Source organism: Cylas formicarius, unplaced genomic scaffold, assembly GCF_029955315.1.
Source record: "Cylas formicarius isolate icCylForm1 unplaced genomic scaffold, icCylForm1.1 PGA_scaffold_7__23_contigs__length_41026272, whole genome shotgun sequence".
Classification (NCBI taxonomy): domain Eukaryota; kingdom Metazoa; phylum Arthropoda; class Insecta; order Coleoptera; family Brentidae; genus Cylas; species Cylas formicarius.
In genome coordinates this window covers 26574222-26587963 of record NW_026844352.1, presented here as the reverse complement: position 1 = coordinate 26587963, position 13742 = coordinate 26574222, and the positions used below count along the sequence as shown (strand labels likewise).

The following is a 13742-nucleotide window of genomic DNA, read 5'->3' as shown; positions in this document are numbered from 1 at the left end:
TATAACATTTTTATACAGAATAATCTTGTTGATTGAAAGTGAGTTTTAAAATGTCTCACGCATGCACATATTCGATGTGGTTCTCAACAACTCATTTTTAAAAAATAGAACACCCTATATTTAGCATCTTTATTGGGTTTGGAATTTAATTCTGTATCAACATTAATTACTTAAATTCAACAACAACCTTCATCTTTGGCAATACAAGTAGTATATATGGTTTCACTATTTACAAGTCTTCTGAATTCCTCGTGCGTCTGTTGTTGATGAATCGAACTTGCTGACGTTTCGCCAATCATCCTGTTGACTTCTTCAGAGCTCAAATTCTACTCTGTACCTGCTTATATATTCTTTGAAGGGGTCGGAGCTAAAGGAAGGGCATGAACATTGTTTCAGATGACTGATTCCCAAATTTGCGAAAGATCGCGATGGAGACTGTTTGGTTGCTTATAGAGTTCTATATATTCTCAGATTTTTCGTGGATAGAAGAACTGATTACATGTAGGAATTTTAGTTTTATTGAATAATGATGAGTTTATTTGTCGTAGTCTTAGGGCTCTTTCATGTTCTTTGAGCCTAGTTCATATTTTTCGTCCGATCTCTCCAATGTATTCTTTGCCGCATATGCATGGAAAGCTGTAAACTCCTGGTATCTCAAACGGAATTGTTTCTTTGATGGATCGATGATGTTGAGAGAGTTTTGGACGAGTGGTAAATCTGGTTTTGACGTTATATTTTTTTTTAATATATGGTCAGTAACGTTTTCAATGTAAGGCAAGACAACAGTGGCAAGTATGAGGTTGCTTCGAAAAGTTGCGTGAAGTGTATTTTGATAAGAAACGGTTAAAATCTCTAATGAGAAAATTATTAAAGAGTAGAACAGATGTAACGTTTTTTAGTTCTGGATTCAGTGACTCGGGTTGAGATAGTTTTACAGCTCTGTAAACAAAACGTTGATGGTTGATGGTGATGTGACAATGCATTAAGGTGTCGGTCTATGTGCGTAGATTTTCTTTACAAACATTGACCCAATGTTAGGTCTAATTTTCTATTGAAAAAAATATCTAAGAATGGGAGATTGTTACTAGTTTCTAATTCAATTGTAAAACGTAAGTTAGGGTGTTACAGAGGTTAAATGGCTCAGAAAATCATGTAGCATGAGGACAAATAACAAAAGTATCATCAACGTAGAGTTTCCATGACTTTGTTTTTAAATTGAAGCGCCGAAGGCTTTCTTCCTAAATATATTCAAGAGGACTGGTGATGGAGAACCTACAACTGGTCCCTCGTCGAAACTAACCAGAATATGCTGTGTATGTAATGTAATGGTTTTTAATTGTTTAATGAAATGAAAGGAAATTAATCAGTTTTCCCTCTAAAAGGCTTGATTTTCCCGCCTCAGAAAGTTGGCTGCGATGATACATTTACAGTGTTTGGTAGTTGAGAGGAGTGTGATGGTTTCACTAGTGTGAACGTTCGTTTTTCAAATGGTTGGATTTGATCCTCGGTAGAAGATAAACGAAGATTTTCAGCTTTGTCATGAATCATATTTGAAAGAGTATCGAACTCGCCTGGGGACAAAATGGAAACAATTTCAAGGTGTAGTGACAGAAGAGTCTTATTGATTTGGTCCATTTTTTACGGGGAATTTTATAAGCAGATGAAGTTTTGTTATATATGTTAAGAAAGTTAGTGATAACAGTACGGCCCCTACAACGTGACAAAATGTCAGTGTAGAGAGTAATCTTACCAATTTCATGCTACGGTGGTCATGAACACAAGTGAATGTCAGGAAAAAATTCAAGTTATTCTTATAGACGGATCCGATCGATAAGTTAAAAAATATACTACATATATGGAAGGCTTAAATATGTTATTAAGGATCCATGAAAAAGTCTGTGACCCTTCATGACTCTATAATTACCCGCCTCTACGGACTCCCTAACATTCATAAACCAGGACTACTCCTTTGACCTATTTTCAGCACCCCAACATATTCTCTAGCAAAATATCTTGCTCCTATATAGTGAAAACTGATAGTTTCGTACTTAATTTCTTTCATTTCATTGAACGATTAAAAACCATTACATTAGATCCGCAGGATATTCTGGTTAATTTCGACGTAGAACTCCCTCTGTACTAAAGTCCCTATTTCAGATATGTAAAAATCCTAGAATCTGGAATCAAACCTTCTTATCTTAATTGAAAATTGCGTTGCTGGAACATATTTTTCTTATTATGGTCAACAAAGGTCGGGAACAGCTATGGGTTCGATCACGATCACGATCACCAGTCATCGCGAATATATTTGCCTTTGCGAAGAAACCCCCCAGATCTTCAATCTAAACCTAAAATTATGAAAACGCTCGTTATGCGTTTGTTATTTGGCCTCACGGTCGAGAATCTCTCCGAGATTTTTTTAGCCATTTGAACTCTATATGCCCCAACATACGTTTTACCATTGAATTACCAAACTAATATTAATCTAAATAAATAAGAACTAAAAGTTCAGATTTTCACGAAATATATTTTGACATGATAATTGTTTCGACAACACCGTGTCTTTATCCAAAAAAAAAAGATAAAGACACGGTGTTGTCGAAACAATTGTCATGTCAAAATATATAATTTCGTGAAAATCTGAACTTTTAGTTCTTATTTATTTTGATAAATGGATTTTCATCAAGTAAAAGCCTGCTCAGTTCAATTAATAATAATCTCCCACTTTTACGACTAAGGGTAGAAATTTCCGAATATTCGTTTTTGTTGTTAACACGTTCGAATTAATATATTGCAGGCGGTAAGCATAATGAAATCAGTACGTCAACTCAACCTCATAATAAGAAAGGGAGCCGGATCGGAATTGTTCCCCGGAGAATCCAGCGGTTACAATAGTTCCGCTAGCTCCGTTACTGGAGACCAGAGCCCTTCCTGGTCAGATTCCAAACGACTCTCTATCGTCAAGGAGGAAAATCTGGACTTGGGCGAAAGACTCAATCATTTAGATAGATATAAAAATCGTAAGCAACAATGTCGTGACTTTTCGTGTCTTAATATTCTTTCTATTATTCCACAGTATCCAACACAAAACACTGGGACTCTTGGGATGAAGAGCCCGAAGATAAACCTCTGTTTAAACCGACGATCATAAGTCTATCGGAAAGCGGAACGACGATTCAGAATAACGGCGCTCAAAATGATAATCCTGACTGCCACAACAAAGTCAGCCGTTGCAACACAACAAATAACTCAAATAACAAACTGGCAGACATTTGTTTAATTTCACAGCAGCACGAGATGAAAACTGTGGTAGTTGAAGTACACCGAACTGATACAGACGAACCGAAGACCAATAACCACAATACATTAACCAAGAGTCCTTCAACTAGCAGTTTTTACAGTGTCACCAGCAAGAGCAGTTGTACAGGCAGCGTGGCGAGTAGTTTGTCATCCGCCATCACTCAGGAAATTCAGAGAAGAAGTCAGGTAAGAGAATTTGACTTAACTAAATGTTTGCGAATTCGTTTATCAATGTCGTGCCGTTTTTTCTTTTTATGAATATTAAATACTTGGTTATGTATATGCGCGTACATTTATGTGAAGGCCGTTGTTTGGCGTATTAGATCGCGGTTCCCCGTCAACTACTGATAGTAGTCTACTGTTGTGTCTGTGAATTAAGTGGGTTTTAAATAATTAGAACAACGTTCCAAAATCATCCAAAATATTTGTTCTGTTGACTCAATAATTCTTTAGTAGTTTCCGAACGTTCAAGTGACAAAAAACCAATTAAAACTTGTAAGATATGCAATATAATTTGATATTTTGATTTTTTTGGTTAAAATTTCAGATATGTGTTTCAGTTATTACATTTATTGCCCCTTAAATTATGTGGATCTTTTGATAAATTTTACTTAATTTTATGTATATATATATATATATATATATATATATATATATATATATATATATATATATATATATATATATATATATATATATATATATAGTTTATATTTTGTTTTTTCTTAGACCTTCTCTATATTTATGTTTAGCTTTTGGTTCTTGGGTTATAGGTCCTTGTATTAAAAGCGATTAAAATTTTTTTTGTCCATATATTGACGTTTCGGTCTTCTATGACCTTCTTCAGAAAGGGGTACAGTCAAAAAGAGACAAACACAAATATTAAAATTGAAGAGGTAGCATCATATGGAAGTTTATACTTTAAAAGCGTTTGGTTTTGTCATAGTGCCTTTTATCTTTTATCAAGGGCACTATGACAAAACCAAACGCTTTTAAAGTATAAACTTCCATATGATGCTACCTCTTCAATTTTAAGATTTGTGTTTGTCTCTTTTTGACTGTACCCCTTTCTGAAGAAGGTCATAGAAGACCGAAACGTCAATATATGGACAAAAAAATTTTAATCGCTTTTAATACAAAGACCTATAACCCAAGAACCAAAAGCTAAACATATATATATATATATATATATATATATATATATATATATATATATATATATATATATATATATATATATATATATATATATATATATATATATATATATATATGTATGTATATATGATGACACTATATTCCGGGATATCATCCGTTCGCTCGTTGAACTCCGACTGGAATCCTGCATCCGACTGGAATCCTGCAAATCTTGCATCCGACTGGAATCCTGCAGACGTTTCGCCAAAATCTCACTTGGCATCTTCAATGCTCGCGCTCCGAAAACACTTCGAAGTGTTCGAGCATTGAAGATGCCAAGTGAGATTTTGGCGAAACGTCTGCAGGATTCCAGTCGGATGCAAGATTTGCAGGATTCCAGTCGGTTTTCAACGAGCGAACGGATGATATCCCGGAATATAGTGTCATCACATTTTTCCATCCGTGAATCAATACGTGAGAATATATATATATATATATATATATATATATATATATATATATATATATATATATATATATATATATATATATATATATATATATATATATATATATATATATATATATATATATATATATATATATATATATATATGCCAGCATGACTGGCAGATTTGTGAATACCTACAATTTTTTTGAATAATCTGGATTCTGCACCAGAGAAGATGTTGTTTTACAAGCGAAGCTATATTTTTTAAATAGCCACATTTCCTGGACATAATTTTTATACTAAACTTGTTCTTGTAGAAAAAAATTACAGAGGAACCAAAGCAAACGATAGACGAGCAAATCCAAATTAAAAAAATTTTGAAAGGAGTCAGCACCGACCAGCAGTTTCAGCACAACAAGCTGATGGACGAGTTCAAACGAGCACATCAAAGGATGTTCAAGGTGCCAGATAGTAAGAAAAGTTCGGATAATCCGATCGAAATGAGGAATGGCGATTCGGATAAAGAAAATGTGGTAAGTTTTTAAAGTAAACATTAAAAAGAAATTGTGGACTGTTTGATTCATACCTGTAGAACGAGGAACATTTGGATAGGCAAGTTTTCCTGGTGAAAAAAAGTTTTTGGATAGATTTTAACTAAACCGAAAAAAAGCATATAATTTTTGTTTGTATCTTATTCATCTGAAACTTTCAAAACTTGCACTCTTAAACCTTTTTGAGCTCAAATTTAGAGAACTAAGCAATCGGAGTTTTTTATCCAATTTTCGATTTTTTTTGTGATATTTTCAAGTTAAAATGATTAAAATGGCAATCAAACCTGATTAACACTCTCTCTATTTGCAGAAACAAAATTAAAAAACCATATCGAGCGTTTACACACTTTAAACCGGAATCCATACACGTCACAAGTTAATGCGGAAACAGCATATTGAAAAAAAAATAAATCAGGAATGTCAACTCGATTTACAAAGCTCGATTGCGCATGCAACCTAATTGAGAAAACTGCATTAATAAATGAATTTGCGTCAATAGAATTTATATAGAAAACGTTATCGCAAACCAAAATTGGAAGACCTAATTAATGAGATAATTATTTATTAGAGACATTTGCTATGCTATTCTGAGAAATCTACCAAATAGTGCAGAGTCTTCGACAAGGAATTTATTTAAGGAAATTTCGGAACTAAAATTTTCCAACTATTTCCAGTAACAGTTTCCGAATCAAAAAGGGAAAAATACATATTTTTCTCAAATATAAATTTAAACAAAAATTGAAACTACCGATTCCTCTAACCAACTGCTCTAATTATTGAGTGGTTAAAGTCTTTTAGGTGCATCAAATTTAATTTGTAATTTATATAATTATATAATTATTTTTGAGACCTAGACTCTTCGAGAATAATCGATTTGTTTTATTTTAAAATATCAAAGCTCGTACCACTTTTTTGAAAAAATGGCGACATCGTAAAAATCTTAATATTTCTATCTTCTAACCTTATCTAATTCTAACCTATCACCCATCGTGAATAAACTGGAAGGAGGTTAGAAAATATTTATTTTCTTTTCTATTTCATTTGTATTTCAAGATTTCAAGATAATCTAATTACAATGAATTGTTATTAATTAATTTGATGTAACAATCTTGAGAAAAGCCTTATTCTTCCTTCCTTTTAAAAAAATGTTTTACCTTCTAAAATGTACAACCACACTTGCGTCAATATCTAAGCATTTTTAATGAAAGACATGACGCTTGTATCGTCACCCAAGGCGCCAGGCTGTTTATCTTACATTCTGTCAGTAAATTCAATTGTTTTAGCGATGCTTATCGACTTTCTAAATAGAATATGATCGATTAAAAATTGGACAAGCCTAAAGCGAACAGCAAAATCATAAAATGTCTGTGCTCAAGAAGAATGAATTTCACGGAATTAAATTTTATCAAAAGTGGAACAACTAGGAATTGTTGATAATAAGATATTCATCATGCGACCAGTTCAAAAAATTGCGTATCAAACAACATTTACTCGTTGAAATTCATATTAAATTGAGTTTGTCTGGATCTGACTCTCTCTCCTGAAAATATTTTTTCAATTATTGTTCAATTTATGTTTTGGATTTTTACTGCGTTTCAAATCATAAATTTCAAGCTTTTAAAGTGACCGCCGGCATTTTCTTATTAAATCTACCTTATTAAATAAACTTGTTTATTTTTAAAATTAATTAATATAACATTATATAAAATTTAAAATGCAGCCATTTTATTTTATATTCTACCCAATTTTATCCTATATCGTATACATATTCATAATTGCGGAGCCGAAAATGTCAGCGCGTAGAGCGCCCTTTGAGTTTCGAATTGTTAGACCGTAAATCCCTGTATTACTACGGAAATGGCCTCTTCTCTAGATATACTGCTCAACAAAACTTTTTAAAAATAGAAACATCTTTGAATAGAAGGAAACTTCTTTTTCGTTTATTTATTTTTCCTTTCTAGTTACATACTACCCCCACCCCCCGCTGATTTTTTAATAATGTAATATAAAAAATTATAATACGTACACCAAATTCCATGGAAAAGGACGGGGAAGATACGGCTTTTTACATATGCAGATGGAGTTCAATAATTGATTGTTGTTTCCGGTGTGACAAAAATTAAATTTTTTAATACGAGCTTGGATTGAAATTTTATCTGACATACTTTGATTTTGGTAGTATATTAAGGAAATGCACACAAAACAGGTCTAACTTGATTTATTTATATATTTGCAACAATATTCAGCGACCAGAAAATAAAACTAAATAATTAATCCGCGCATCTCTAAATCGAACGCTCGAACTCCGGCGCCATAGCTAATAATCACGCCATCGCTATCCAGGTGATTATATTTTTGCAAAACAACATGAATACAATCACTGAGTCACAAGTGGCATGACAATCGCTAGTAAGCCTGTCGGCTATATCCCGGAAATGTCCGAAGTGGCTCGCAGCCGAAACGTAGTAAAATAATACTCTCAGCACGCTAGATCGGTGTATAATTGTATTTATATATATATATATATATATATATATATATATATATATATATATATATATATATATATATATATATATATATATATATATATATATATATATATATATATATATATATATATATATATATATATATATATATATATATATATATACATATATATAAATATAATAATGCGGTTTTAAGAAAACATCTGGCTCTCAAGTGGTTGCTTATTGCGTTGCACATACAAAAATTTTATAGGGTAGCTTAACAAAAATATGCATTTAACATTATTAATCCATTTAGCTACCCAGAACCAAGAACGTTTTTACCTATTTTCGAAACTATAAATTGATATCAAATTTATGAATGTTTAACTCCCAAGATAAGAACAGTTCTTTATATCATTATATATATATATTTTTTTTTATATTATTGTTTTTGATATGGTCTTTTGACACAAATATTTATAAAAGAAGAACGATCTATTATTATAACAATTTTATTTGTCTTCTTTAAATATTTTTTCAAAATATTAACAATGAATGACTAGCATAGTAAACAGAAATATGCTCAAATTTGCAAATTTATTCAAGCACATTTCCGCTTAGAAACATTTTTGCTAAAAAGATCACAAAAAATTAAAACAACCTACAACTTCGACCATTTTTTATCGTACAGTGTATTCACTTTCTTTCCGACGCAACGACGCTATAGATGCCCCAACCCGAGCTCGATCGGAAAGTTTTGTTTCACTTCGCACCTGATCGCAGCGCAGCCACACAAAATAAAACAATACAAGCGCGATAATCCTAAAATCATCCAAACGAGCGTCGATCTCCCACCGGCATCGTTAGCGTTAAAAATCGAATTGTTTTGAACTTGTTTCGGTTCGGTAATACTTTCCTCGCAGCGACACAGTGCTAGTTAAATAACCAGTTTTTTTTCTATTACTCGGTTGCGGGAAATCCATTGCGCGTGTGCCTGTGCAATAATTACATAGAAACTGCCGAAAACGACGGAAAATTGCGGAAAATGAAGGGGAAAGGCAGCAGGCCTTCGTTTGTTTTGCAAACGTACGAGGTGAGTGGTCAATATTTTGCTTGTTGTTGATGATAAAGCTGTGTATGTCATTATTATACCCAAACTAATTTGTTTTTTCTGATAGCCTTGATGCTTTTTAAATGCGTTTTTTCTAGAGATATCCGCGAATCATGTGTTTACTTTACGAATAAAAATAAATTGTTAATCTGCAAGTGAATAAGTAATGTATTATTATTTTTGGAAGATTATTAATGTAGGTGCATTCGTGACAAAAAAACTGTATGGTACGACAAAAACACCAGTTTACCGCGTTACTTAAATATAAGAACCCAAGGTTATCCCTCAGTCTTTAAAGTTGGAGGCTGAAGTTGGAGTTCTTCAGTCTCAATATATGTTTTGTATAGTCAGTTAAGTTTCGAATCCGTCCTTCTATTTTTCTAATCCTAATTTTACCCAGCACACGGGCACCTGCTACACCACTACCAATATAAAAGTCCAGTAATAAAGAATGTCTCTGACAAGCTGTACCGAGTCCGATCAGCAATTGCAGATAGACCAATATTCAATAATCGACGTGAGACATTGGAATGCCGAACATCCATAAGAGATTAGGACAGTAATATAATGCAAAAATTTCATAGTATCTGCCAGTGGCCGCGAAAATTATACAACTATGGCAACAAGGGACAGTAAGAGCATTTTGGCATTACCGTTTAAGACATTTATTATATTTATTATATATTGGTATAATGAACTAGATCTTCTCTTAATATAGCCGTATAATGTTATCATTTTGCTAAGACATGATATTATTGGTAACCCAATAAAAGTGTAGGATGTCAACGAAAATATTAATAATTAATAATATTGATAATGATAATGAACACACAGTATAAAGGGTACCAAAACCATATTATGCGTGAGTTCGGCAACTGCCAAGACAGCACATAGCCATACCTGGAAATACCATCTTGCGTTTCACACTGCGAAAAGACTAAAATATGAAGACTTTCCTTTTGAAAGAAGACAAGTTCGCGATGTAAAAATATATCCTATGGTGAACTCAGAAACGAAAACCATCCCCAGGACCGTAGGAAAACATACGCGTGGAAATGTCATCATGCCGATTCAGAAATCCATAATGCCGATTAAAATTATAGCGCATTCATTGTTAACCAGCCTTTACAAACAAAATAAAAAAAATCTAGACTTTTAAAATATATTTCTTATTAATTTTGTGCATACGACACTCAAATTGTACCCGAAAATTTACATTAAAGTCATTTAAAACAACGAGCATAAAAAATAACGTTAATATTGCAAATTATTGTTATATTGCTAGCAGTAAGAGTGTCGTAATTCATATGACGTTTATTAACTTTAAGTTAAATACCTAACATCGCCTGATAATAATTACCTTAAACTGTTCATATTTGAACAAAGATAAATTTGAAAATTTTTCGTCGTTTGAATCTAGTATATAACATTTTTATCAACTGGAGTGTAATAATCATTTATAATTTCTCATTTTTACATTAAATAATGGGGTCCGCTCGTGCCAAATTAAAATCATGAATAAAATGGTATTTATCAAACTATGTACTATATAGTATTTATCATATTCTATAATACTTGAATATTTTAATTTTAAATACGTTTGATTTGAAAGAAAATGTGGATTGATATTATTACTCTGGATATTATAGTTATTACTTTTTATTCATTACGTTATTAGATTATGTTGCCTCCATACAAAGCCGGTATTATTCACGGTTATGGATTTTTATTTTTTCCGTGTCGGGGCATACTTGATAATTATATTGCCGCCGTGAAATATTATGCCACACTTTTTATGTAACAGTAGTAAAATTTTAATTGATATATTTGTTTTGAATTTTAGAAATCGTCTAATTCCTAACTTTAATTACCGCATTGTAAAGAATTCGATGAAAACGGTGAAAACCAATTATATAACTTCGATTTCTAACATCTTCGTCCCGTGTTGTGTATAAGTAAAACTCAACAGAAGATAAGTAAATGGTATTAAAGTAGTCTGTGGAAGTTGAAAAACCTTCCGTTTAATGTTTCGGTTGACGATGTAGCAGTTTTGTAAAGCATTAAAATGACTTTGGACTATTTAGTACGCAAAAGAAAAAACAAATACATTCATGGGAATCACACCAGCTTTTCAAGCCGCAAATTAATTAAGTTTGCTTTCCACTAATAACTAAATAACCTAAACTGATTGTAGAAAGCAGAAAAAAGAAAATAATAATACACATACAAAGCTACCACTACTTAATAGATAATAATAGATAAAATATCACAACGAAACTGCGGTTAAAAATAATGGGATAAAATATAGACATAGTGAAGAGATCGCGTTAGAATAAGACGACAAACACTTGATCGCTTATTCTAAAGACTAAAGACATATTAAAATATTTAAATATTATTCTTAACTAGCAATGGAATTTCAACTGGTAAATTTTTTTCTCACAATTTTAGGCTTTGCTTTGAAACGTTGCAGGCTGTTGTATATCGGGGGGTAAAAAAAAGGAAAAAAAGAAGCGATGCTGACAATTTCTCGAGTGTAAATGAAAGTGATCAAGTAAAATTTACCAGTTATACGAGCAACAAAGCGTGCCTACATTAGATATCTTAATTAGGAGGCTTGAAAAAGAAGAAACCGGTGTTAAATGTGGCAGAACTACCTTATGGAAGTGTATTCAGCACATGGGTTTTAGATTTTAAAAAATTGACAAAAGGCAAGTTTTAATGGAATCTTTTAGAATTCGGAAATGGCGACTGGAATATCTAGAAAAAATTAAGATTTACAGAGAACAACAGAGGCTAATTATTTACTTGGATGAAACCTGGTTCGACACTTATGATACCCCGGAAAAGGGTTGGGTTGACTCAACTGATAAGTGTAAAACAAACGCGCCATCAAAAAGAGGTAAACGAATAACTATTTTGCATGTAGGCTCTAAACATGGTTGGATTCCAAATGAACTTTCTGTGTCTGCGAAAAATATTAAAGATTCTTTTCTGGATTACCATGAAGACACCACCGCTGATTTATTTGAAAGTTGATTTAAAAACAAACTAGTTCCAAACATTCCTCCTAATAGCGTCATTGTAATGGACAATGCAAGTTATCACAGTATACAGTTGACTAAAAGCCCTTCCTCGTGTGACACAAAAGCAACAATCCAAAACTATATGTATAATAACGACATTTATTTTCACGACGATTATACCAAAAAACAATTAATTGAGGTCATACACCTTACCACTGTATATTTAATCCCATTGAACATGTTTGGCACCAACTGAAATCTGCCATTCATCGTAACAATGCTTTTCCCCGTGTTAACTCCAATGTCCTCAAACTTATAGAATCCGAAGTTTTTAACATCCCTCCACAAAGTTGGGCAAATTCTGTTAAAGATATAGAAAAAGCAGAACAATCGTATATCCATCCATATTGCAAATAATATAGAACAAATAAAAATTAGAACAGGCGATGATAGCGATAGTGACACTGATCTGTTATGTGAATAATTTTAAGTAATTTAAGTAGGTCATAAAAATAATTTGTAGTTTAAACATAAATACATACATAAATAAATAAATATTGTTTAGTATCTTTCCTAACAAAACCCCAAATAATTAAATTCTAAGCACAGCTACAGCTTGCCCGGGTCTTTCCTTAATTCGTATGAGTTAGTCAATTTCTTATATCTATGAACAGACTTTAACATATTATAGGCCTTAATTGCTGTCTATACAGGGCCTCTTTTAAGTACAAACAAATTTTCTTTCCGAAAGCCTTTTTCCTACTCGCAAAGATTTGGAAGTGATCAGATGTTCCCTTTCTGACGTTTGTCAGTGTCATAGTCAGATCGCACGTACCTCAGTTGTTCTGCTCGTTCTTCTTTTAACTAAAGTGACGTTTATTAAACGTGTTACATCATAATCATTTATATTGTCATTGACAATCAGCGACTTTGGATATTCTACAGTTATCAACAAATATTTCAAGAAAAACGATATTTTATCTGAATAAACTGGTTAGTTGACTGACTTAAACCAACCTAGTGTATATTTAATCTACTCATAACTATGGTAATCTTGCTTCACCTTAATCATAATGAGTTTCCATCTAACGAATAACTTTAAATGGAAAGTTATACAAAATTTATATATGTGCCATATTTTAAGATAGAAAGGGATGTGGCCTAAACGAGCTCTTAGATAGAATTGTTATAAGGCTTTTACCAGACGATAGATCATAATCTGCTTAAAAGCAATTGTGTAAATCATTCTATATGGCCGCGTTTCAAGTGTTTTTAAGATTGATTGGAATTCTGTCATTCTTTTATTCCTTGATATAAGAGACGTTATCAAGTTAAAAAATGACACTTTAAAAAAAATCACACAATATTATATTTATATGGAACTAACACAACTATCAAACTTTCATGCGTATTTTTATTTCTGTAATAGGTTGTCATTGAAACTTGGAATAACTGATGTTCCTATTTTCTAACTAAAGTCATGAAATAGGTTTATGTATTTTTCAAAACAAAAATTAAAATTAATTCCGTGAACTTATGGCAGACCTCTCAAATTTCGTTGAGCTGGACAAAGTGCAACTATGGGCAATATTTAAGAACAGAATAATAAAAATTCGTCAGGTAATATAGCTCGAAATTTTCGTAGCACACAAAGGAAATTATTTTGACACTAGACGGAAAATACTATTTTGT

At 32.2% G+C, this 13742-nt stretch overlaps 1 protein-coding gene across 3 annotated transcripts in view; it reads left to right on the top strand.

Annotated features, from left to right (window-relative positions):
• The window catches only part of LOC132704871 (harmonin), a 79606-nt gene that overhangs the window by 59998 nt on the left and 5866 nt on the right, over positions 1-13742 (top strand). For all 3 annotated transcript variants that reach the window (XM_060675172.1, XM_060675171.1, XM_060675173.1), the window contains exons 8-10: positions 2798-3020; positions 3077-3486; positions 5206-5421. In XM_060675172.1, the coding sequence (XP_060531155.1) occupies positions 2798-3020; positions 3077-3486; positions 5206-5421 (849 nt within the window). The remainder of the gene's footprint in view (positions 1-2797; positions 3021-3076; positions 3487-5205; positions 5422-13742) is intronic.